Consider the following 25276-nt stretch of genomic DNA (forward strand, 5'->3'; position numbering starts at 1 on the left):
CTTCCGCCTTTCCGCCAATAATTTTCGCCAATTATTTCCATCAATAACTTCCGCCCTTGCGCCAATAATTTTTGCCAATTATTTATGCCAATAACTTCCGCCCTTCCGCCAATTACTTTCGCCAATAATTTTCGCTAATTATTTTCGCCAATAACTTCCGCCTTTCCGCCAATAATTTTTGCTAATTATTTCCGTCTTTTGTCACCAATAATTTTCGTCTCCTGTCATCGCCTGCTATCGCTTTTGACAATGAGATTACGCACGCCAATACTTGGTAACATTTATTCTATTTTCTTTTCTTTTCTTTTAAATCGATGTTCTTCAATTCTTTTTCTATATTAACTTCTTTGCTCATCCACCAAAGAGAGGGCGATGTATAGACCCACACTTTGTGGCTCATTAACCCACGGATCCATCCCAGTTCAATTAAGCCCAAGGGCTTAATCCTAGCTACACCTAATAACTGGTCTATTTATGAATATGTCCAGGTTCATTATTCTAAAATATAAGGATAGATGTTCAAAGAGATAAGAATTCTTTTGACAAACAAACACAATTCTCTTAGGACTCAGTCTCTACCAATTCATAAAGAAACATTCTCTCTCACAATAAGGAACTACGTTGAAACTTGATCCCTAGAGAATAGATTTTGGGTACGTAGGCAGCCATTATTTGGCTCAATTTCATCTCCCCAAACATCAAATTTCTCTGTTTCTTAGTGCGTTCTTCACCATTGCTCTCGTTGTGTTGAAGCAGGTTACTGCCGAAACAATGTCCTATAGCTCAGTCAATTTCCTGACATTTCCCTATTGCATTTTTAGGATTAAATAGTATTGAACTGTCAAGATGTTTAAGAAAATGAATTTTTAGTTTTTATTTTTGTGGATGTTAGTGAACTTCCAATATTTTTCGCTTCATTCACTGACAATCAGTGCCCAGATCCCATTTCTGACACATTTTTTTAATTTGGGATGGCCGGGAAAGAAGCTTAAGAAGATGGACTTTTGGGGGAAAATGCATATGGATGTTCATGTCCATTATGGTGCTGGTGCTTACATTGGTGTTGAGGAGACTGTGTTGTTGGGGATTCTCGGAGGGAAACATTGGAAACCAAGGCTCAAGCCTCCTTTCCCAGCTAATGCATAGCTATATGGCTATCCCACGACAGTTACAAATGTTCAGAATGTTGTTGTTTAGCCTCACACGACAGTTACAAATGTTCTTAGACTCCATATCTCCGGGTGGTTTAGCCCCACACAAATTGACACTGAAACTAGGAGCCCCACTTATACTTCTGAGAATTATCGACCCAACCAATGGTCTATGAAACGAAACAAGACTTCTTTGTCCGTGGTTTCGAAGAAATGTCATTTATGCTTAAATTCTAACTGGAAGTCGTGTTGCCAAACCTGCTTTTCTTCATCGAATTCCAACGAAGCCGTCAGAAGATCTCAAGCTTCCATTTGACTTCACTAGAAAACAGTTCCCAATACGCTTGAGATTTGCTTTAACTGTGCACAAATCTCATGGGACAGACACTGCCTCATGTGGGGACTTATCTGTCAGATCATGTGTTTGAGCATGGTCAATTTTATGACAAGTACACATAACATATAGCGGGATCAACTGGTCTCTATTTATTATATACCGCTTTGTTGATAGAAGCTGAAATACCAACTTGATTTCTCATAGCTTTTTCTAGGTAATCGAGGTTTTCATCCAGCACATATTTGTAATATTTGTGCTTGCAGTTGTTAATATTATTCTCTTTGTTGTGATGAAAAGGTGGAGTTTTTTGCTTCTATTTGTGACCTCTTTGAGAACTCAACATACGAAAGATCAAGTTTGTAACCTATCTTTTAATTTTGTGTTTAGAAGATATTGAAATGATTATACTGTTCTCGGATTATATTATCTTGAAATTCTTTTCTTTCTTTTATTTTTTTTAAATTATAATTAAACTAATCATAGTACCTAAGCCAATACATTATGAAAAAAAGATGTTATGTAGCTTACATTATATAATCTACTTGCTAATGGAACCAGGTACAATACTTACAAATTGGATAAGGACCTTGATCTTTGCACTTTTCAGTGTTTTTAGAAGTTGACTTACTACGTGCTAAAACTCAATAATTCCTTACTCACTAATTTTTTTTTTTGAGAATGTCAGTCTAGTTCGAGTAGGATTTCGTTCCAACTTCTAAGACAAGAATTTAAATGATCACAACTGGAATCTACACTTTGGAGAACTAAGTGAGAAGGATTTTATAGATAGATTTTTTTACACAAGTTATCTAAAATTTGTAAGTTTGTTTATAGTTAAATGAAAGAGAGAGATAGGGAAGGATTAATCCTACTCATGCAAGGCCTAGCTACAAGTCTTTTAGAAACAGGTCACTACCATCTCAAATCCCTAACATAATATACCTATCTCTAAACATATCATGCTAGCATGTAGAATTGAAATGATATTTCATCTCTGAAATATCATTCCAACTCCTAGTTCTACTTTACAACAATTGATCAGGATAATTGTCAATCTCGTCATTTTTGGGATGGGATGAAAAATAGAACCTAAGTCTTTTAAGTAGTGATTTTGGAATCCTAAATTTGTAGCATGATCCTCACATGAGCATCATTAACCCTCCCCTTGGGAGAGTTTTTAGCTCATGATCCTAGGATTGAATTAAACTACAAGAAGATATGTGAAATGAAAAAGAAAGAGAATGAAACAAGAAAACTACAACCTGTTTACCTAAATGAAGAAGAGTTTATTCAAAACTAGAGAGAGTTCCCCCATTAACAAGTTACAAGCTTTTCTCTAAAAACTAAGAACTAAAAAACAAAATTAAAAGACATGGATGTAAATGAAAAGTAAAAGTCAAAGAAGTAAAAGCTTCCAACTCCCAAAATCAGCCCCCCTTTACATAAGAGAGCCTTTTTCTCTTCTCCCACGTGAAACACTCTCCTCTCATTTATTTTTCACTTATCCACAACTAACTCCCATTTGACACCTTTCATTTTTAGATAATCATCACCTAAATCCAACTAACTCATTAACTTCATGCAAGGTGTCAAAATTGCACCAATTATTTGCACCTTTGTCTTGACTTGCATGATGACTCATCAAATCTTATGGGCCGCCTAGTGGGTCCACGACTGATAATCGATGGCAGTCCGGTCTTTTGGCATTTTACAACTTCCCGCCTATTTGTAGAGTTCATCGCGATCGATCGTCCGGAGTGAGCTCACTCGTCGATTCGAGTCCTAGTTCAAGAGATATGAGCTTCGGAAGTTTGATGCTTCCGCGTGCGTAATCCCGTTTCGATTGGATTCTCGTACTATTTGAGTCTTTGGGCTTTAGTCCGAATTTGTTGGGCTTCACATGGGCTTGATCGGAAGGCATGTGTATACTCCCTATTCCGTGCTTAAATCTTTGGCTTTATCATAATTTTTACATTAGTTGCTCTTAACCCGCAAAAAGCCGCGAAGATGCGATTATTTCATGATTATTAAGCACAAAATTGACCGAAATGTTATGTCTCTACGGGTTTTTATAATACAGTTTTGGGTGCTTATCAGACCTCATTTATGCTGGCTCTCTTCAGAAGCTCTCTTCGGAAGATTCAATTTTCATAGACTTGATGGTAATATTCATTCTAAACTTCAAAACTTTATATGAAGCCATGTGTTCCATTATTTTCATCATGTTGTTTTCTCTATTCATTCTCTCAGTTGCCAAACATACTTCAAATAGAATATAAGAAGTTTGATTGTTAAATAACCTTTTTGCTCACATTCAATTTTCTCTTCATAGTTTGAGTATGATGTTAGGTTAATTCTACTTGCAGCTTAATACTCACAGGCTCATAGCTATCACTCTTAGAGAGTCTAAAATCGATTTCCATGTTCTCTAAATTGTTTACATTAGTTTTTACTTTATATCGCAGTGAGTTTCATGGCATTTTTTGTGTGAACCATTTTATTACATCCTTGAAAGGTGAGGTCTGAATTTTAAAGAAGCTACCTTCAAGTTTTATGTCACATCTCTATCCAATCTTTTATATGAAGTCATGTCTTCCATTATTTCCATGTTCTCTTCTTCTGCATACATTCTCTGGACTTCATTCAAAAGGAGGATGCTATGTTTTGTACTATTTCTGTAGTTTATATTTATTTCAATTCAGATTGTTAACACAAGGGTTTATTTTTTATTTCAATTAAGATTGTACTATTTCTTATTTTTACAGGTGTTGTAGATGCAATTGCAGGTCTTTCATATTTTTACAAGTATGAGAGTTGTGAGAAATGCACACCTTGCATAGAAGGGATAGGATGACTATGGATGATCATTGAAAGATTGACTAAGCAAATTGATAGGCACACCATATGTGCATTAGGTGATGTTGCTACTTGGTTGATGCAGTGTATTGTCAGACGTTTAAAACCTGAGTTTGAGAGAGGGATCAAAGAGCATGCACTGAATATTTCTAGAACCTGAATGATAAAAAAAAATCAGTGTTGGTTATTTTGGGTTTCAAACAGTTTTTATCCTGTTGCGTAGGTTTACTTCTCAATTATAACTTCGTAAGTATTGTTAAGACGTGCACAACACGTGCATGATGCTAGTACCAAAAAATTGCTCCATGACCCAAAAGTTTGATGTTTTTAATTTTTTATACACTGATAATGATGGGCTTGTGGTTTTTTTTTTTTGGTAGGTAAGCAGGGTTTTTAGAGAGGTCCCTTATCTCTTTTCATAAATAAAATAATAAGAGCTTTTACATTCTTGCATATTCCTTGCCTGTAGCATCTTCATATACAATTTTCTTAACATCTTCAGAAAATGAACTAGGTACTATCTCTATGAAGTCGAGAGTAGGAATATTGGCGACTAGTGCGTCGCCAACTTATTAGCTTCCCTATATACATGGACAATAGAAAATGCTTCCAATTTCCCTATATAGTGGTGTATATCATCCATTATGTTCTTTGCCCGCCATGGGTATTGATTTTGGGCCTTTGAAATGAGACCACATTACTTGAGTCCGTCCGGGCTTTAATTCTCATTACATTGTGGCCTTCAACCAACTTGAGTCCGTGCATTAATCCTTGTAGCTCGATTATTGCGATGCTTTTAAACTCTGTACTTCCCTTCTTTGTCGCCAAAACTTCTCCACTGTGATTCCTTATCATCTGCGACCATCCTCCACGCGTACCTTGCAATGTCCCATCGGTATTCAAGATACTTACATCTTCTCCATCTCTCTCCCATTTGCACCACGACCTGCCTCCTCTCGACTTCAATATCTAATCTCCACATCTGTTGATTTCGGCGTTCTACTCGGCCCCTCACTCATCTTATCTCGACATGCTCGAAGTTTTGTCTTCGTATCATTCAATACCACTTGTATTATGTGCTGCTCTGCTGCCGCACGCTTATTCTCGAAACACCGCCCGATTCCTTTCTTGCCGGATCTCATACACAAAGCCATTGAACATCGGCTTCACAAGATCTTTATCGTGATCCCGCCCTTTTGATTTCTCGATGATCCATTCAATCTCCTCTCGCCATGTCTAACTTCTTTGCTTCATATACCCTGCACTTGTGATCAAATTATGCCATATACTCACTGAATAGTTGCACTATAAAAACAGATGTACCGTCGTTTCTTTTTCCCGCCAACATAGCACACAGGTGTCTGTTGTCACAACCTTTCTCTCCATCACCATGTCCATTGTCTTGAGTCCTCCCCGCATTGCTAACCATGCAATAAATGAATGTCTTGGTATTCTATTCGAAAACCAGACAATTCCATGCCATTTTCGCTTTCGGTCTTGAGTTCTTAAAAGTTGTTGTAAGTGTCTTTAAGCTTAAAGTCTCCACTCATAGACACCGACCATATCACTCTGTCTTCTTCTCTCCCTAGACTCACCACTTCATCCATTTGCATTATTATGTCGGTGAGTGTACCCTGATTTTATGAGGAATACTCCATTGCCTATTCTCTATCATGTTCGCAGCGATTGGCGTTCATATTATTGTATGTGAGTCATAAAGTAAAGATTGGGGAAAAATTTCTTCAAAATACCTCTTTGGATGCCAAGGGTCCAACCAAAAATTTGGTTTGATTCCCATTCCCTATTTGATGAAGGGCCATGGATCTTTTCTTACGTTCTATCCTTCATCAAATTTCTCCACACCCATGCTTGAGTCATTGGGTGTCTTCAAATGCCAAAAATTTCTTCCCTTTATCAGATTTTTCTTCACCCAATCCACCCATAGTGTATCCTTGTTATCGATTATGTGCCATATATGCTTTAGGTTAGATGCATGGTTCGAGTGTCGATGTTCGGATGCCTAACCCACCTTCTTCATAAAGGTAACATATATCCTCCCACCCAAGCAATGCATGAGAAGTATTATCATCAGGTCCATTCCATAGGAAGTTCCTTAATAACTTATTGATATCATCAATTGTCTTCTGAGGTAGCACAAATGATGAGAACCAATAAGTACTCAGATTGTTAAGATCGCTTTTATCAGTTGCAATCTACCTGCATAAGACAGTGCTCTCCCCTTCCAACTCTGTATCCTATTACTCACCTTCTCTAACAATGGCCCACAATCCTTGGAAGTGAGTCTGGTTGTAATCAAAGGCAGCCCCAGGTACTTGACAGGTAACTTCCCTTTTGTGAACTGAGTTACTCCCTGAATCTGATCACATGTTGCCTTATCCATCCCTGCAAAGAATATATTACTCTTCTCCATGTTCACCTGTAGTCCAGTGCTCTTTTTCAGACTCTGCAACACCTCCTTTAGACTCTGCACTGTCTGGACATCTCCATGCATAAATGCTATGAGATCATCTGCAAATGACAGATGTGTAATAATAGGTTTTTTGCATTTATAATGAAGTGTATATCTGCCCTCCTGTACCTTCCTCATCATCATCTGCGAAAACAACTCCATTACCATCACAAACAGGTAAGGTGACATAGGATCTCCTTGTCTAATCCCCCTTCTGCCTTTAAAGTATCCATATGGAGCTCCATTAATCATGATAGAATACCTTGGTGTTTGAATGCATATCAGTATCCATTTGATGAACTGTACAGGTACTCCGATACTTGTCAATGCAAATTCCACTGCCTCCCATCTGACCGAATCATAAGCTTTCCGGAGATCAATCTTAGCTGCACATCTTGGAGGCCCAGAATCCCTATGATAGTTATGCAACAGTTCATGTGTCAGCAGTATGTTATCTTGGATGCTCCTACCCGAGATAAATGTTGATTGATTCAAAGACACCACCTGTGGTATAATATCTTTCATCATTCTTGTAAGAATCTTTGTGATACATTTATAAACCACACCGCAGCATGCAATGGGTCTATAATCACTCAACGAAACTAGAGTCTTCACCTTTGGCACTAGTGTAATGCATGTTGCATTTACTTCCTGTAGCATCATACCAGATCTGAAGAAGTTCCGTATTGCTCTCACAAAATCCTCACCCACTATTCTCCAAGCAACTTTGAAAAATAAGGATGTGAATCCATCTCCCCCTGGTGCTTTCTCACTATCTATGGTTGAGAGGCATTCTGTTATTTCATCCCTTGTGATCTCCTTAATCAACTCCTGTCCTTGGTCTTGACCAATCTGCGGCATGTGAATATTCGAATACATAGAGAAATCCAATTCCTCTAACTGGTCTGGATAGTACAACTCCTTGTAGAACTTCACACACTCTTCACCTATCTCATTAACATCATCAAGTACTTGCCCCATTCTATCTTTTACACACCTGATTTTATTTACCCCTCTTCTCGCCTTCACTGAATTGAAGAAAAAAGTGGTGTTATTATCTCCAAGAACAATTACATTATCTCTGGATTTCTGTTTGTGCATAGATTCTTCTGCTACTGATTCTTTTACCAATGTCCTGATAGTATTTTTTCTCCTTCATAATCAGCTCTCTACTCATGGGGCACTTTGTAACTCCTTCCGAACGCCCCTCTAACTCCTTCCTCGTTTCTATTATCCTCTCATTCACATTGCCCACCTTTTCTCTGTTCCACTGTATGAGTTCTGCCTTCACATGCTTCAGTTTCTTCATAATCACATACATCGGGTTCCCAACTATATTTGTACTCCACGCCTTATTTACCACTTCCAAAAACCCTTCTTCATAAACCCAGAAATTAAAAAACCTAAAAGATCTTTTGCATTTACTTTTCTGGGGACTCAAGTTCACCACCATAGCTGAATGATCAGAAGTTGCTCCTAGGCTTATGAACTCTGCCTCCAAATCTGGGTACTTATTCATCCACTCGATGTTCACCATAACTCTATCAAGCTTCCTCCATTTTCTGTTCACTTGTTTATTACTCCATGTCAGTATGTCGCCCTTGAACTTTAGATCAACTATCTCAGCCGTATTTGTACAAAGCAGTAATTCCTGGAAGTGGTAAGGCCTTGTAGGCTCTCCCCCAACTCTCTCTTGCGAGTTCAGGATCGAATTATAATCCCCTAGTACTATCCATGGAGTTTGTATGTTACAAGACAAATCCATTATATGTCTCCACAGCTCTCTTCTAGTCCATTCCTCTGTACTCCCATATACCATAGTTACTGTAAAAGTATCTCCACTAATTACTGTAACGCTCATAGTAATACACTGCATCTCAATCCTGATATTACTTACCTCTCATTCATTTCCATTCCAGCATACCCATATTCGTCCTAGATCACTGTGAGTGTAATTGTGTGCAACTTCCCATCCCGGACACACCCTATTAAGCACAAAATCCACATTCTTTTGTTTCACCTTAGTCTCCACTATCCCCATCAGACTCAAGTTTTTCTTCCTTATTAAATCTCTAATCTCCGCTTGCTTGAACTTCTTATTCAGCCCTCTTATGTTCCAACATCCTAAGTTAATCATCATTTAACTCTTCGTTTAGGATTAGAGTGGTCATACTTGGCAACCACTGTGTTGGTTTTCGCAGAACTAGTTATTTTGCCTCCCAGATTCTGTTTCAGCACCACCTCTTTGCTAGTCCTTCCTCTCTCTGCCATACTTGTTTCTCCTGTTTCTTTGGTCAGTCTTTTACTGCTTTCATCAGAATTTCGATCCTGTTGGCCCTTGCCTTTATCACCTGCCTCCCTTTTGTCTTGCTCTGCAATTTCTTTGCTACTGATTTCATCTTGCTGTGATTTTTGTGCTCTACAGGTATGTTTTTTTTTAGGCGTCAGCCATTCTCCTTCCTTGTTGCTTCCACTCTTCTCTTCTAATCCTTCCTGTGCTCCCCTCTCGTCTGATGCTTCCTCTCTTTCTGTCCCCACTTCTTCTTCCTTATCTCCCTTCTCCTCTTGCTGATTTTGACTCTTTTTTTTTATCCATACTGTCGCTATCTCCATCTTTCTCGGCTTTTTCGGGCAAGATTTCTCTGTGTGCCCAAACACTTCACAGTGTTTGCATTGTGGAGGTTTCCAGTTGTACTCCACCTTCACATCGCACGCTCTCTTTTGATCCACCACACAAGTGATGTCCTTTTGGTACTCACATTTTGTGTTCACCTCCACGCATATTCTTGCAAACCCAGTTCTCGTCATTTCTTCAGTGGGCTTGTCAGTGAACAGCGGTACTCCGATCGCACTTGCCACCTTACTGAAACCTTTCTTGTTCCATAGTTCCATTGGAAATTTCTTAAGTATTACCCATATAGGAATGGTTTTCATCTCATCAGCCTCGACGAATAATTTCCACGGTCTGACAACAAAGAGTTGGCTTGCTATATGAAACGAGCCTATATCCAGCACAGTATTCCGATCTTCCTCACTTCTAAACTCAAACGAGTACATATTTTCTCCGTATGTCCTCATCTCGAATCCGCTCTTAACCTTCCATGTTCTCGTGACAACATCCTTTACAAAAGAAAACCCCAGCTTGCGACCAACAAAGGTTCCTACCACCAAATGTTCAAACTTCTTCCTGACATCCCCATACTCCTCTGAATCAAAGTGCACAACTGGTTTCCCTTCCACTATATCTGGTTTATAATACTCGAGGCTTTGCTTCCCAACAGATTGTCTTCCTAGAATATCAGCCCAAGAGTTTGTCTTACCAGACGGTCCCTTTGATGTTTCCTCTGTCTGTTTTACTTCCTCTGATAGTTTCCTTGGTACCAGGATCTCTGAAGTCCCAGAAGCTTGCTTCATTACCACCGTCTGTCCTGTCATACCAAGAGTTTGCTTTGTTGGCAAAGACTTTTCAGTTGCCGCACTTGTTACACTCTCTTTCTCAGTTCCTAAGTTATCGGATCTAACTTTTGGGTTCTGCAATGTTGCGCTCCCATGTCGCACTGCTTCATTCTCTTCCTTTCCTCCGTTTATCTCTTGTTCCTCCATGCTTCTCCCTTCCTGTGTTGCACTCCCATTCAGTTCTCCATCTTCTCCTTCCTCTCGCAGTACTAATAACTCATTATGAATCCTTGCCATTCGTTTCTGCAGCAGTCTTTCAAGTGATCCTCTCCCATACAGTTTTTCAAATTCCTTTTCTTGTTCCTTAGTTTCCTCATCATCTGTGTTAACCCTAGCAGGTGTTTTAGGGATTGCATTCTCATTCTCGCGTGTTTTTTCTCTCTCCATCTATTTTTTTGTCAAATGACTATTATACCCCCAGTGAAAAAAATCGCTCACTTTAGAGCATTTGCAATCAGGATGAGGGGGAAGTGATAACTATCACCTACTTTCCTCTAAAAGTCTTTCGTGCAATCTTTGGGTGATAAACTTCGGTGATAGTTTTCCCGAAGTTCAAAACAAGGTGAAACCTTCCACCGAAGTTTATCATCGACTTGTTAACCGGACGGATGTTGGATTCCGTCTCGGTGTTTTTTAAAAAAAATTTTTTTTGGACGGGATGTTAGATTCCGGTCTCGCATGATTTTTCGTTTTTTTTTCGATTTTTTAAATTTCAGGACGGGATGTTTCATTCCGTCAGTGTTTTTTTCAATTTTTTATGTCCGGCCGGAATCAACATCCCGCCGAGATATTTTTATCACCTTTGCATTGCACAGCTTCACTTTGTTTATCACCGGGTTGGTGATAGAGGGGGTGAAAAGTGAGGAGGTGGCGGTGATAGAGGGGGTGAAAACTATCACCTGCATTGCAAATGCTCTTAAGGTCTCCATTTCTAAAACAGTCACAGAGTAAACTGTCATGGGCTTGTGGTTAAGGACTCTCTAGTCTTTACCTTATAAAGAAAACTCCCAAGCAACAATGTTTTTTTAGTCGACTGGACTTTTTGTTTTCCAAATTTGCCGTCACTCATATTTTCTATTTACAAGGCTATAATCTGATTTTATTTGTAATTTATTATATTTGATAAGGGTAAATATATAAATATAATATTCAACTCTAATTAGATTGGTCATCAATTGTGGCTGGGCTTTTGTTGGAATTTGATGGGCTTTTTGTTATTGGGCTTCAGTTGCAATTTGGTTGGGCTTATTTTGAGTGGGCTTCGATTGCAATTTTTTTTAAAATCAACCTCACCATATGGATTGGGCTTTTGTTGGGCTTGCTTTTGTGGCTTGATTAATTGGACAACTCTCAATTTCACGCTCATAAAACGTGCCCAAAATGCTAGTACTGGTAAAATATCATAATTATTTTTAGCAAGGTTCAAGAGTGTGAGAGCATCATCAACGCGTTGTTAAAAAAAATTGTGACACATCAGCTTTTTTCATCGATCAAAATTGTTATTTTCGTGTCAAGTACCAACGCATTTTAAATTTAATTTGGGGTTTTATTTAGGGACGGGAATAGTTGTCCCGTCCAACATCTTGGGCCCAAAAAAATATAGCCTGTTTTAATTGTTAATTTTAATTTTTCATTAAAAAAAATTGAAAAAGTTCTAGACGGCAAAACTTGTCATGTCCAACATCTTAGGCCCCACATACAAAATCGAGAAGGTTTAATTTTTTATTAAAAAAAAAAGGGAAAAAATGTTGGACGGCAAAACTTGTCCCGTGTGAGCCATTTATATATTTCTTATTAATTTGGTTTCGGATTTGACAATTGTTAAAATAAAAACAGTGTTTTGACAGCGCGTGGGGGCGAAAATTGCCAAATTTTTTGTCAACTGGTCACATTAAAAATGGATTTTAACAATGCGTTGTTGATGATGCTCAGAGAAAATTAGGGGTGGAATTCGGGTGGGTTGGGTCAGGTTGAGGCCTAACCCAAATTTCAAATGTTTTAACTCAAGCCCGGGACCAAGCCCTAGTCAGTCTTTAAATTTTCAGCTCAAACCCAAGCCAACTCGAGTTGGTCTGATTGGGTTGGGTTGGTCAAATTTCTCAAGTTTTTTTTTTTTTTGGTAAAGATTCTCAAGTTTTAATGTTAAACAGTGAAAGACTCAACGCTTTTTCACTGTTAAATAAATAAATTAAGAGATAAATAACACCAAAATTCAATATTCTAACTAAATCAAAGGGATTTGATTATTTGAAAAGGAAACTAACCTAATTGATTCAATTATTCTCTCTAAAATTGATATTCTCAACTTTATTTTTTATGAGAATAAATCCTTATAAGGAACAATAATATAATATAATATAATTGAATGAAATATATATGTACATACTAGAAAGTAGACCCATGCATACGCACCGGCTCTTTTAAAAATTTGCTCAACAATCATAACAAATCATAACAAATCGTGGTTTCTGTTTTCATCGCTAACCTATTTTAATTTCCTAACAAATTATTTTAATTATGTTTTAAAAACCCGTGTTTTTTAATTGGTGGAAGGATACCATTTTAATTTGGAAATAAAGAGTTTTTATACTAATTTGAGTTTTGGTTTTAAAAGGAAAAGAGATTCCTGTTTGAAGTTGGATTCTAAAAAAAAAAAAAATTCCCGTTTTAAATACTATTAAGTTGATTCCCGTTTGAAGTTGGATTCTAAAAGGAAAAGAATTTCCCGTTTTAAGTTAACTATTAAGTTGATGACGTGAAATTTTAATAAAACTCAAAAAATACCCTTTATGAGAATTTTAATATTAAAATATAGATATGCAAATACCCTTTATGAGAATTTGATATTCAAACCTGAGTCCAACTCGAAACTGAGTCGGGTTTTGATTTTACAAGACCAAGCCCGGACCACAGATTTGAAATGTTAGCCCTAGACCAACAAAATTCGGATTTTAGCCCATGAGCTTGGGCTAACCTGTCCCAAGTTCCATCCCTAGAGAAAATGTTTCAGTAATAACTGCAATATTCTGTTACATTTGATTTCATTTCAGTAATCTGAAATGTTATCAAAGACGTAAAAAAGATTTAAGCAGACATTCAACATCAAAGGCAACTACAGTTCTGTCCAACATAAAACCAATCAGTGATTGATGTATATAATAGATAGCAGGCTTTGAAAAGATGAGAACATGTTACAACAATGTTTTCCATTCTCTGAAAAACTGAAATTCTTCAGCAGATCTCAAAACTCAGCTTCTACACACTGAATATAGAACTGTACACTTTAAGTCATCCCAACGCAAACTATATGCACATGATGCTATATCTACCTCTTGAAAGCATTCTCTTCGTACAAATTCGAGCTCGAACACCACCTCTATTACCTCGTGTTGACCATGAAGGTAACACCCTCCCGTTCTCATTCGACTAGTGTTCAAGTCTGAGCCTTTAATGTCCACGTTTTCAGAGTCATCCCAATCGAGATCACTGTCTACACACCTTTCCTCATTATTAGGTGACACATAATCATCTTTTCCTTCTTTTGCAGTCAGACAATCCTTTGTTGCCCTTTTCTTTGATATACCATTGCTATCAATAAAGTCGTCATCTTCTTTTCGAACCTGAGTTCATGATCCCTGCCGAGTCTCTTCTCCTCTTGGTTACCTCAGTATTATCACTGCCACTGCTGCTCTTCATGTCTGCACCGTAGTAACCCCTTAAGGTAGATTCAATGGTTTCCAGTACTTTCGATCCCCCGTATTTATTTAGCTTTGCCCTGAGTTAAGCCAGATTAGTTAATTCAAATCATTCTACAAGATCAAAACTCAAATCGATCTAGATCTTACTTGCCAATGCCACTAATCTCGAGAAGTTCTTCTCTAGTTCTGGGTACCCTCTTGCTGATGTTCTTCAAAGTGGTATTTCTACACAAGAATAGGAAAGATGTCAGGGTTTAGGTTTACCAATGGGATCAGGAAAATATATATACGGAGGAAAAAACATTACATAATGAAAGAAAAAGGAAAAAGAGAGGGGGAAAGGGGATTTGCTGAGACAAACAAGAAAAGAAGACAACAAATAAAGTAAAGAAAAAGAAGTGTGTAAGAGCTGACCCAAATATATGATATGCCATGACCCCCTCGCCAGCCTCTTTCAAAAGAACAGATCGCATTTTCTTCAAAGCCTCAAAAAGTATGAGAAAAAAGTTCTGCAATTAAAGACATTTGTGCTCAGGATAGGAAGTAGATAATTGTATGTATGAGTGAAAAAAGATCAGAAACCAACTGAGTAGTACCGGAGCTCCTTGAGGTTGGGCAGCAGCATCATTAAGTGAAGAGTCTATCTTTCCTGAGAACAGAGGGCCTTTTGCTGGCGTCTCTTCGGGCTTTCTCAGCTTAACTGCTTTTGTTGAGGCAGGGAACCTTCAAGATAGATAAGATGCTCGCATCATCATGCCATACAAGCATTTCATCTTTTCAATTTTTAGTACAATCTCCATGATATAAAAGAATCACCAGATGAAGTAACTGTCATAACGATGTGAGTATTTATCAACAATTGCTTGATAAACAATCCATGGTAGGGTGTACCAAGCTATAATCCTTTCATCTCCAAACAATTTTAAAACTCCGAGCAACAAAACGCATTCAACTACCATCTTTTGGAAGATGGGAACAGAACCAATCAATCTGATTTTTCAATTTTATCAAATGACTACGCATATTACACCCTAACACTTCCACATGTTCTAGAAAAATATTACTTGGCCCCTTAAAATTTTCGGAAGCACCCGATATGAAAGAATGATGGACAAGGTAGGGGTAATAGGCCCATGTGGCTTCGACATGAGCAATATGGGCAATGGATAATCCCTTTGCCGTGACAAACGTGGAGAGGGAGGTCCTTTCATCTCTTTTGATAAGATAATAAGATGATTAAGTGTGGTAGTTCTAGGGGTTAGCAAGTAGCGAAGAAGAGAAAATTAAGAAAATGCAATGAAGTGATGAAGTGATGTCCACGAATCAAAAAGAAAATGCTATCTATTATGTTTAACTAATCCATAAGTTTATAGCAATCTGACAATCACATCCATACATCAAACAGTACCTCACTACACTCAGTTCTATGAAGATAAGACCGAAAGAGAAAACGTAAAATATTGAACCTTATAAGAAACTTCTTTCCACCAGACTGAAGATCGCGCGCCTTAGACTCATTTACCTAACATCAGTATTGGAACAACAATTAATTATGACAGCACAGAAGGGAGGACCGACTCAAACTGTTCCATTTTTTCTTTCTTTTTTCAAGTAAGACAATGAGTGCATACCTTCAACACTGATGATACGGATCCATAAAGATCACTTTTCTTAACTTCTTCCACAAGAACATCCTCGATAACAAGGTGACGCAATATTCGGGAAGCTTCTCCTTTTGCTAGATGTTTACCAGCTCCGTGAAGGCTCAAGCTGTTATGTCTGTACTTCTTAACCTAAAATTTAGAGTAGACAAGATCACCACATGTTCAAGCTGTTGTGTCTTGCTGCTGTTTTCAGAAATCATAATGGATAAGTTTTGGGAGCCATTGGTAAGGGTTTCCTAACACAACTTCTTTCATGGCTGAATGTTTGACGATTCTTGAGGATAATGAAATGGCTAAGCAGGCTGGTCTAACCTATAGATGGAGGTTGCCTCTACAGCAGCAGTACAAAGCTATGGATCAAACAATAGAGTATGGGCCATGAGGAGCAGACAGAAGCAGGTTTTGTCCTCTCTAAATAATATTGTCATTATGACCAACATGGAGAGAGGTTAACTTCTCAGCAGACAGTGGCAAACTGTGGTGTTCAACCAGGAGCTGATATTTTGAATCTTTTGTTGGCCGGCCTTTACTAATTACTACTACATAAAATAGAGGACCATTAAGCTATTTATTTTAGGTTTAGGCATATGTACCAATGTGCCTAGTACCCAGAACTTTTTTCCCCCCTCTTTGTACATCCTCATTCTTTCATTAATAGAATGGCTTATTAACTAAAAAAACATAGACAAGATCACCAAAGCCAATGACACGGGAAAAAGCAGTTCAAGTTATGTGATAACCTACATTTTGGTTCATGGAACCCTTGTAGACATCCAATATATCTTAAGATGAATTCTGCTGCCCTGCTGTTCTAACTAATTCAACCTGAACATGATGTAACAGAAAGAGCATATTATCTAAGAGTGCTCAGTATAAAAAAGCAAATACTAGACATTGATTTGAGCCACTATGTGAAACAAAATCCAAAGTAACAAACATTAAGAAAATTTATTTCAAACCAATTGTTTTGCTGTGTCAGTGACATCCTTTTCAGTGCAATGTGAATCCTTCAAGACAATTATCACAGGTTCGGCTACAATTTAGAGGACTAAACTTTTCACCAAAATGAATAAGTTGTAGGAGACGCCGGCAATCAACATCATTTTCACAATAACTGACCTGTTAATACTAAATTAATCAATTCACAAGTCACAAAGTACTTACTCCAATCATGGAAAAAGTGAAAAGATTAGCTGTTTGTACCATACGCAAAAGATTCTCAATATTTGTCTCCAGTGCCCTATCTGAATTGGCTAACGAAAAACGTCTCGAGCCAGAGGAAAAAGAACTTTGCTCTAGTGCACCTTGGCTAATCATATGTTTGACACGAATCTGCTCAACCAAAGGAACGAAAGGGAAACATAATAATGATGTAAACAATGAAGATCCATTCAGTTTTTTTTTTTCATAACCAAATTATAGCGAAGCTTTCACAGTATCAACAGGATGAAATTATGAATTAATTATCTGAAACTTACATAATCGCCATAACCGTAATACAGCACACAAGAAGAACGCTGACCATCTCTACCGGCACGACCGCACTCCTACTTGATTCAATGACAATAAAAGAATTATTGTGAGTACAATACTCGCCATCTGTTGTCTACTTGTCTCACCTTTGACATTAATTATAAGAACAAATTACAAAGACTACATAGTATCATCATTGCCATATCATTATCATAATCTTTATAAGCCAAATCATTCTGGAGATAGCAGAATGTGTTTTCAAAACTACCTGATGGTAACCTTCAATAGACTTCGGAAGTTTAATGATGGATAACAAAACGGACATCCGGTTTGTTGATACCTAAAATTACAATGCTGATTAACACACAAACACACAAAACAAACAAAGAATAACGAACTCAGTAAATGTGCTAGTCACTGATACCCATCCCAAAAAGCCACTGTAGCACAAATAATATTGATCTCATCTTTGCTCCACTGCTTTTGAACAAATGTTAAGCTGTTGGGGATCCATGCTACCATGGTAAAAGGATGCTTTGTGTCCACATTCCTGAACAAAATATCCTCCACCATTATTCTGGGGACACTAAAAACACAATTCAAGGAGGACAAGTACAAATAATAGTTGCTTCTTAGTCTCTACCAGGATATCTTTGAGCAATGCCAAGTATTCAGAATCAAATTAAGCTCTTTGAAAATAAAATGTTCAAAAGGAGTAGACCAACCTGCAACTTTTCAGCTACTTTCTCACAGTCCATTCGTGAAAGACAGTAAATAATGCCACATTCGTCAAAGTGGTTTTCCTTAACAAATTTGTCAATGTCATCCAAACAATTTTTTGTCTTGGGGATTACGGAGTACCTGCAATTTCATCAAGTATGAGATGATTTACGTTTAGTAGTGGCAAAACATCACATTAAACACATACAATAAATTTGGGCGGTTGAAACTTTGCCGAAAAATAATGCAGTTCACTAGACCAAGAGCTCGCACAACGTCTTCTTTCACGCTAGCAGTTGCAGTGGCAGTTAAAGCCAACACTGGTGTATTTGGAAACTTTTGCTTCAGAATGCCAAGACTCTAGAAAGAATGCAGCATAAAGTTGAGCAACCAGTAAAGCAAAACACAACCTATAGAAAGAAATGATAAGGTCTAGAAAACTAAAACCTGATAATCTGGTCTAAAATCATGTCCCCATTGGCTTACACAATGAGCTTCATCAATAACAATCCTAGAAAGTAAATCACGAGCATTCAAACTTTCCAAGTGTCTCAAAAGAACATCACTTCTGCATTAAGATAAAAAAAGGTATATCAATACGCCAAAAATATGAAAATGCTGAAAATCAAATAAAAGTGATGTTTGAAAAAGAAAAATTGGTTCGTAATGAAATAATTATCATTTTACCCCAACCAAATGCATGATACTGGATTCAGTTTCTACCCATGGAATACAAATATTGACATTAGATTGAATGCATGTCTTGGTAAAACAAGGATGAATGCGTCAGGAAATATTTGTTAAAGATCGGAAAATATGCATGTTACTTAAAAGTTTTGGGAAGAATTCAAGTTTTAAAATTGAGACAAAGTACTCAATACACAAATGAAGCATTTTTTAAAGTTGGTTAAGAAACACCTACATGTTCATGCTACTTTTCAGGTAGATCCATACTACACATGTGATGGACTCTATTACTCTCGAATTTGAATCATCCAGCTCAAAACCAACTGGAAATGAGTGGAGCGACCATAGATCTTGTACATTATGCAAAGCTTTAAATGCCTGATGTGGGACAATCTACTGTATATCTGAAGACGCCCTTCACTTTTGGTATAACATGTAAACTTGTTTTGTGGGTCATATCACACAAGTTGTCGGGCCAGGTATCAAAATAGCCTGCTCCCATACCGTCTTAAATTTGGAGCATCCAGTTCAAGACCCATAGACAATGAGTGGAGCGGCCCTACTAACTTATACTATAAATCTATAATGCATGACGGACTTTATACTAAACATCTCGGAAAATACATTCCAACTTTTTGCACACTACAATTTGCTAAGCCGGGTGCTATTTGTTGGTCAAAGCTTGCTGAAGTAGGCAGTGATGCATTGTGAACACTGTTTGTCTATTGTTACCGGAGAACAACACACTTGGTGATACTTCATTCCTGATGGGGATGGGGCTATTAACAACTTAGGATAATAAGAATTCAGAGGAAAAGTTCATTGGCGGTAAAAAGCTTAGCTTCCATTTAGTTCATTTTGATCCAAGTTGGGAAGACAGCTAGTGGAAGAGTGCTAGAGGATGCGAAAATAGAGCATCAAATTACTACTTGGTAGGTATATCTTCTGTCCTCAATTTCTAATAAGATCTGCTTCTAGGTTGAGACCAATCCTACAAGTTTGACTCTTTCTTCTCTCAAAGTTTCTCTTCTCCAACCTTGACTCTTGCTTCTCTCACAATCTCTCTTCCCGTTCTCTACAACTTCACATATGATATTGTTCATTACTACTTAAACTAAGCGCAACTAAAGGCAGTTCATCGTCTTGATTGGCTACTAACCATCATAAGCACAGCGGATTCCTGAGCCTTGCAAGAATGGTGGGTGGCCACCTTTTACGTGAAAAGAGCAATAGGTCCAGGGCATAGCAGGATGAACCAATGTAAATGAGTGTAATATTCATTGCCTAAACAGGACTGGTGCTGATCACATTGGTGCTACAGTGGTAGCAAGAGAGGCCATACATAGCAGGATATTTTTCACTGTGATACTTCGCCTACTTGATTATTCATTTCTGATGTTTGTCACACTGAACAGCTTTAACTGTAAGTAACCAATAAAAGTACACAGCACAGCACTTACTTGGCAACTTTCTCTGGTGTGACATATAACAGCTTGTATTTACAATTCTCTGAACTCAGTTCCCTAAAAATTTCCTGCTGTTCACTCCATTCCATATTGGCACTCAAGTAAGCAGCAGGTATATTTGCCTACATTTGTAATTTGTAAGATTCAAACGTCAAAAAGCAAGACACAAGTTAAATGAATAATAAGATGAGGCACAGATAATCAAAGGCACCTTAGCAAATAAAAAAAATCTAAACTTTAATATTACCTGCAACAAATGCATTATTTGATCCTGAATGAGTGAGACAAGAGGAGAAATCACTAAAGTTATTCCACCACAGATTAGGGCAGGAAGCTGCAAATAAAGGCTTATAGGTTAATATTTATAAAGCTATCACGAAGTTCCACATAATTCTCACGTTCAAAGCAAAAAAAACCAAACTAATAACAGTGGAGGACTCATACAGTGATATCTTCAAGAAATAAAGCTGGTAGCATCTGAATTTGGAGAGATCTTCAGTATATGATATATATTTAGTAGTTCACTGTTATAAACTCAAAACACCATATCTAACAGATAAAGAAAATGGATAAAGCAACCCATATAGTGAAAAATAGAATTAGCTATTATAGAGCTTTCCTCAGAATACTAAAATTGGAGTACCATATCAGCAACGGAAAGTTCGACGATGAAGGTACATCCTACCCGTTCTACACCAACGCCATATCTTAATTAACATAGGATCATAGGACCACAGAAATTTATTAATATGGAAAGTTATGACAAGGAACCACATGAAGCATCATAAATTTGAGGATTCTACAGGTGCCAACTAGCTTGGTTGGTAGAGTTTGTGGGTGTTGTTCCCAAAGACCTAGGTTTGAAACTGACCAACTCTACTACACGCTGAAGGGGATAATACAGAGTATACTACATGGGCGTGTAAAACCCCTAAAAGTCTTACAAAGATACTATTGGTATTACCTGGTACGTCAAGCTCTTTCCACCTCCAGTTGGCATCAACACAAAAGCATCATATCCACTCATTGTTGCATTGATCACCTCCCTTTGATTGGGTAAAACGAGCGGTTTCCAAAAAACTTTCTTGTTATTGGCCTGAAACAGGAAAAGTGCTCATTGTTGGAAGAAGCTTTGTGGATACTAGATAAGAATAATAATAGTAGTGATGAGCACCTCCAACTTCCTGGTCCATGGAAAATCACAACTACTCCATCTTTTATCTTGTGATCCTTCGATGTAATTAACTTCACCAAACTTTGGGATATAAGCTTCCCTTTCTACAGAAAATCTATCGAAAGAAGAGAACAATGTTGACGATGCAACCTTGTCAGGATTATCTGGCTCATTACCAATATGAACCTGAGCATTAAATCTCAACGGATCAATCTTATATGCACCCATTGCAGGAGTTTAATTGCACTGATAATTCTTGGAAATTGCACTTGAAGCTGAAAGGTTTGATACTTCTCTTTCTCCATCCATCGACAAAGAGTAGATGTGTTTTTCAAGCAGCCGAACTTTCTTATTCAACTCCAACCTGACGATTGTCACACATTAATCAATATGAAACATGAAAAAAAAATTAGATCTTTTTACAATCATAATACAAGACGACTGACCTCTCTTGGCGAAGCTTTTCTAGGTGCTCAGGACTACGATCACTGACATTGTCAACATTGTCAATAAGCTCAAGAAGCTCGTTTGTAATAGAAAGTAGCATATCCTTCATCTCCTGCAAATGGCTTGCAGCTTCTGGGCAAAGTGCTACCTGGATCGTTTTCAAGGAATTACTCCAAACCTGATGAAATTGGACTGGAAGACAAAAAAAATATTAAGGTATACCTTACAACCATGATTGCATTGTGTACACAATTCAGGTGGAATATTTGCTTCATCTGGGATTTCAATATTATTCTTTCCAATAACTGGAGTGGAAGCTCGAAGCTCAGATGAAGGTTGAGGAGTGCAATTTGATTGATAGTGTTCCAGAACTATTTGATCTACATCGATATTCTGAATAAACAAGTACAACAAGGAAAATGGGATGCAATTGCACATTAATCAGCAACTTAGTACCAGAGGTGCAAGAATTTACTATCAGAAATGAACTAAAGCTGCAGATCACCTGGAGTATGTCATCATCATCGATATCCTCAACAGTTTCCTTCACATATCCATTCTTTGGGTTAGCATGCTGTGCATGGTTAACAAACGACCGGTCTCCAACCTGTGCTGCAGAAGTATAGAGCGTTGATGCTTTTGTCTCACTTGACCACACCGTGTTGCCCCTTCTTTTGCTGTCTGTAGCACTTAATTTGTGTTGGAGGGAAGTTCCCTGGAAACTTATAGAATCACGCCCTCTGATATTAGAATCAGTGAAATTTTGGAGCCTTTCAGAAGAATTTTCCCCTGAATGTCCAAAAGCTTTTTGGGGAATGTCAGATGAACTCCTTAAAGTAGTATTTTTTCTGGTATCTTGAGAAGATTCTAATGTCTTAGACTGGGAGGTTTCTGAAATTTTATTCTGAAGAACTGGTGCAGTTATTCCGGGCTTTAAATAATTCCGCTTTGTCACCTGAAAGCTAGAAAGAGCTTTCCATGCCTGCCAAAAGTATTACATTCGTGATTCAGAGAATGAGGTAACTATATTAAGAACGCATTGTGCAAGAAAACAACGGCCCTCCCACTCGAGCTCTCACAGGAAATGTATTGGTTGGGTCCAGCTTTCCAGATAAAATTGCAAGATGCTGCCAAATGCTCTGAACAAGGCTACTCTTGTCACGATATATTGCAAAATTTCCATCTTCATGTCCACATGGTTAAATATAATTTTATAGGAAATTCATAAAATTGTCAGGATGGGGGAAGGTCTTTTCACGCTAGTTAATACAGCTCCAAGGCTACAGTGGACTTATGCCCAGCAATGTTTTTTTAGACAGCCCAAGCAAGTCTAATTTATAAGGTGAACTGGAGCATAATATTAACACATAGAAAGAAACTAATATGCTAGTAGAACACATGGTATCCCCTTCATACTAATCACGTAAAATCACAATAAGCTCACCTGTGGGTTTTGTAGCATCTTCCCATTTACGATTGCACATGCCATTGACCTACCATTACGTATGGAAAAATCATAACAAAATGCAGACGTACATGGTTAGAATAAGCTTACAGTGATACAACAATCAGTTCATATTATTAGTTATTATAAAATATGAATGTAAATAAATGCTAGCTATACCTTCCTTCTCCGGAAGGCTTTTGCGTAGGTAACGAGTAAAGAAAATTTGAGGTCACAAATTCATTTTGACACGAGAAATTGTTATGCGCAGAGACATGCTGTGACCAATTGACTTTAGGCAGTTTTCCATCACAACTAGAATCTTTACTCAGTTTGTTACCACTGTAAAAAAAAAACCCCCCAAATTATTTAATCAATGGAGAAAAACGCAACTACTTTAAAAAATCATAATAATAATAATAAACTAAACTAAAAGCTTACCTTGGTAAATTCACCTTAGACATTAGTTAACATAATTGCATTCTTCGAAATAAAAATTCTTGATTGGAATAAACACGGTGTTAAATAATAACAATCCTGAATTTTCAAGTGTAGAAATTTTAGTGATATATATGAGTATAAAGATAATTGGTGATTTGAGATGGAGTAAAAATAAACCCTAAACCCTAAACCCTTATAAAGGTAATTGGTGATTTGAGAATTGAGAATTGAGAATTGAGATGGAGTCAAAAAAATATATTTAGGGTTTTGTATGAATAAAGAAATGAGACATAGCTTCAAAATTTGCGCGGGATAAATAGTGCAACATTTTTTTTTATAATTTTTTTGCACATATAAAATTTCCGGAAAATGGGCGGGGCTATCTGAGTTGGGCTTGAGCCCATGCCCCAATCCAATTTAGTCCTTCGTGGCCAATGGATGCTCATTTTTTTTTATAGATAGAAGGGAAACACTTCCAAACTAGGAAGTGATCCGAGACTCCGAGAGAGTGCATATATAATTCAATCAACAAACTTGCAGTAGCGGTCCCTAGCCGCTAGTGTATGAGCTCTACAATTTGAGTTTCTACTAATATAATAGAAGGTGGCCAAAATAGTTTGTCCCTCTACATTCCAAATTCTCAACAAGTCTCTGGCAGTCCGTCGAAATGGCGATGTTCCGGATCTGCATGCGTTGTAAAAACTCTAGGCCTCCTCGGATGGCTCGAGCCTTTGCCTCTTTTGAATCAGCACTTATGTCTCTGTCATGTCCTGCACCAATGCAATAACCAAAATTATTCAAAATAGCAAAACCTAAACCTACATGTTTAGTAATACTATATCATGAGGCATTTGTAGTTAGGTAGCAACAGTTATCGATTATATGAGGGCAGACATTTACATGTTTGTTTCTAGCAAACGGTTTTTCAGTGTTATTGATGAAAGTTGAAGCTTTGGAAATGATGCAAAAAAAAATTGTTTGTTTGTTGTTGAAGATAATATCAATTCATGCTAGTTCATATGGAGTACATGATTTAGGCGAGTTCACTTAGGGTGTCTTTAATATCATTTTTAAAATTTAGCATAGTGGTGATATTTGTGTTGATAGAGATGATGGAATCATTGTTATTCCAATGATCCATTATGATAGAGAGTTTAGAACCATATCATATGTGTCTGAGCATGACACAATGAAAGAGTGCGAGATGAGTAGATTCCACCTGATTACTGCAGTGTGGGCAAGTAGCTAAAGGGATGATATTCAGATTTATTAGATTTTCTCTTGTGGGCAAGTAGTTTCTGATTGCTTTCCAAAAGAACAATTTGACTATCTCCGTTGTGTCAAGATTCCAGATGCTTTTCCAGAGTTGCCGCTTTTGGTTTTGATCTACATTTGTGTTTTCACTAATGTATTTGTAAACAGACTTCATTGTTAATTCCCCATTTGTTTCCTCTAACCATCTGATAGAGTTGTTGTCTTCTTGTCGACTGAGAGGCACTTTCAGAATTTCCTTGACAGTGGTTGGGAGAAAGATGTTATCCAAAACATTTCTTTTCCATGAGCGGTTTTCTGGATCAATGAGGCTGCCTACGCGTCTATATGGGCCTACAGGTGGCAGGGGTCCCATGGGTTTGTTGTATGGTAGAGTTAGTATCCAAGGATCGAGCCAGATACCAATGTCATTTCCAGTCCCAATATGCCAACATAGCTTAGGGAGGATCTCATCTCTTGCTTTAAGTATACCTTGTCATATATTGGATTCCCCTCGTCTAGGGCATTTTACTCTTGAGAT

At 37.6% G+C, this 25276-nt stretch overlaps 1 protein-coding gene, 1 long non-coding RNA gene and 1 pseudogene across 6 annotated transcripts in view; 1 reads left to right on the forward strand and 2 right to left on the reverse strand.

The window, feature by feature from the left end:
* The window catches only part of LOC147491087 (uncharacterized), a 96216-nt gene that overhangs the window by 8232 nt on the left and 62708 nt on the right, over positions 1 to 25276 (forward strand). The window contains exon 7 of one of the 4 annotated variants that reach the window (XR_015200036.1): positions 1786 to 1988. The exons of 2 other annotated variants lie outside the window; for them this stretch is intronic. This is a non-coding gene — a long non-coding RNA (uncharacterized LOC147491087). Of the gene's footprint in view, positions 1 to 1785; positions 1989 to 2046; positions 2076 to 25276 lie in introns of those variants that run through there. One more of the 4 variants, XR_015200035.1, reaches the window with a different exon arrangement.
* LOC147491088 (uncharacterized) lies at positions 8951 to 10685 on the reverse strand. Its single transcript, XM_086569182.1, has one exon. It carries the CDS (start codon positions 10655 to 10657, stop codon positions 8951 to 8953), a length of 1707 nt encoding a protein of 568 aa, XP_086425308.1. The 5' UTR covers positions 10658 to 10685.
* On the reverse strand, positions 13284 to 23795 carry LOC147491089 (ATP-dependent DNA helicase Q-like 4A; annotated as a pseudogene). The gene is made up of 25 exons (XR_015200029.1): positions 23485 to 23795; positions 23224 to 23385; positions 23044 to 23092; positions 22105 to 22581; positions 21822 to 21992; positions 21599 to 21747; positions 21153 to 21516; positions 20943 to 21074; positions 20226 to 20312; positions 19973 to 20100; positions 18273 to 18393; positions 18034 to 18185; positions 17831 to 17966; positions 17530 to 17655; positions 17374 to 17459; positions 17111 to 17179; positions 16836 to 16964; positions 16592 to 16751; positions 16377 to 16457; positions 15600 to 15761; positions 15435 to 15490; positions 14565 to 14691; positions 14383 to 14477; positions 14116 to 14193; positions 13284 to 14045 (listed from the first exon to the last, which is right to left on the reverse strand). The product of XR_015200029.1 is annotated as an ATP-dependent DNA helicase Q-like 4A (transcript).

The sequence above is a fragment of the Coptis chinensis genome, chromosome 6 (genome assembly GCF_015680905.1).
Source record: "Coptis chinensis isolate HL-2020 chromosome 6, ASM1568090v1, whole genome shotgun sequence".
Taxonomy (NCBI): domain Eukaryota; kingdom Viridiplantae; phylum Streptophyta; class Magnoliopsida; order Ranunculales; family Ranunculaceae; genus Coptis; species Coptis chinensis.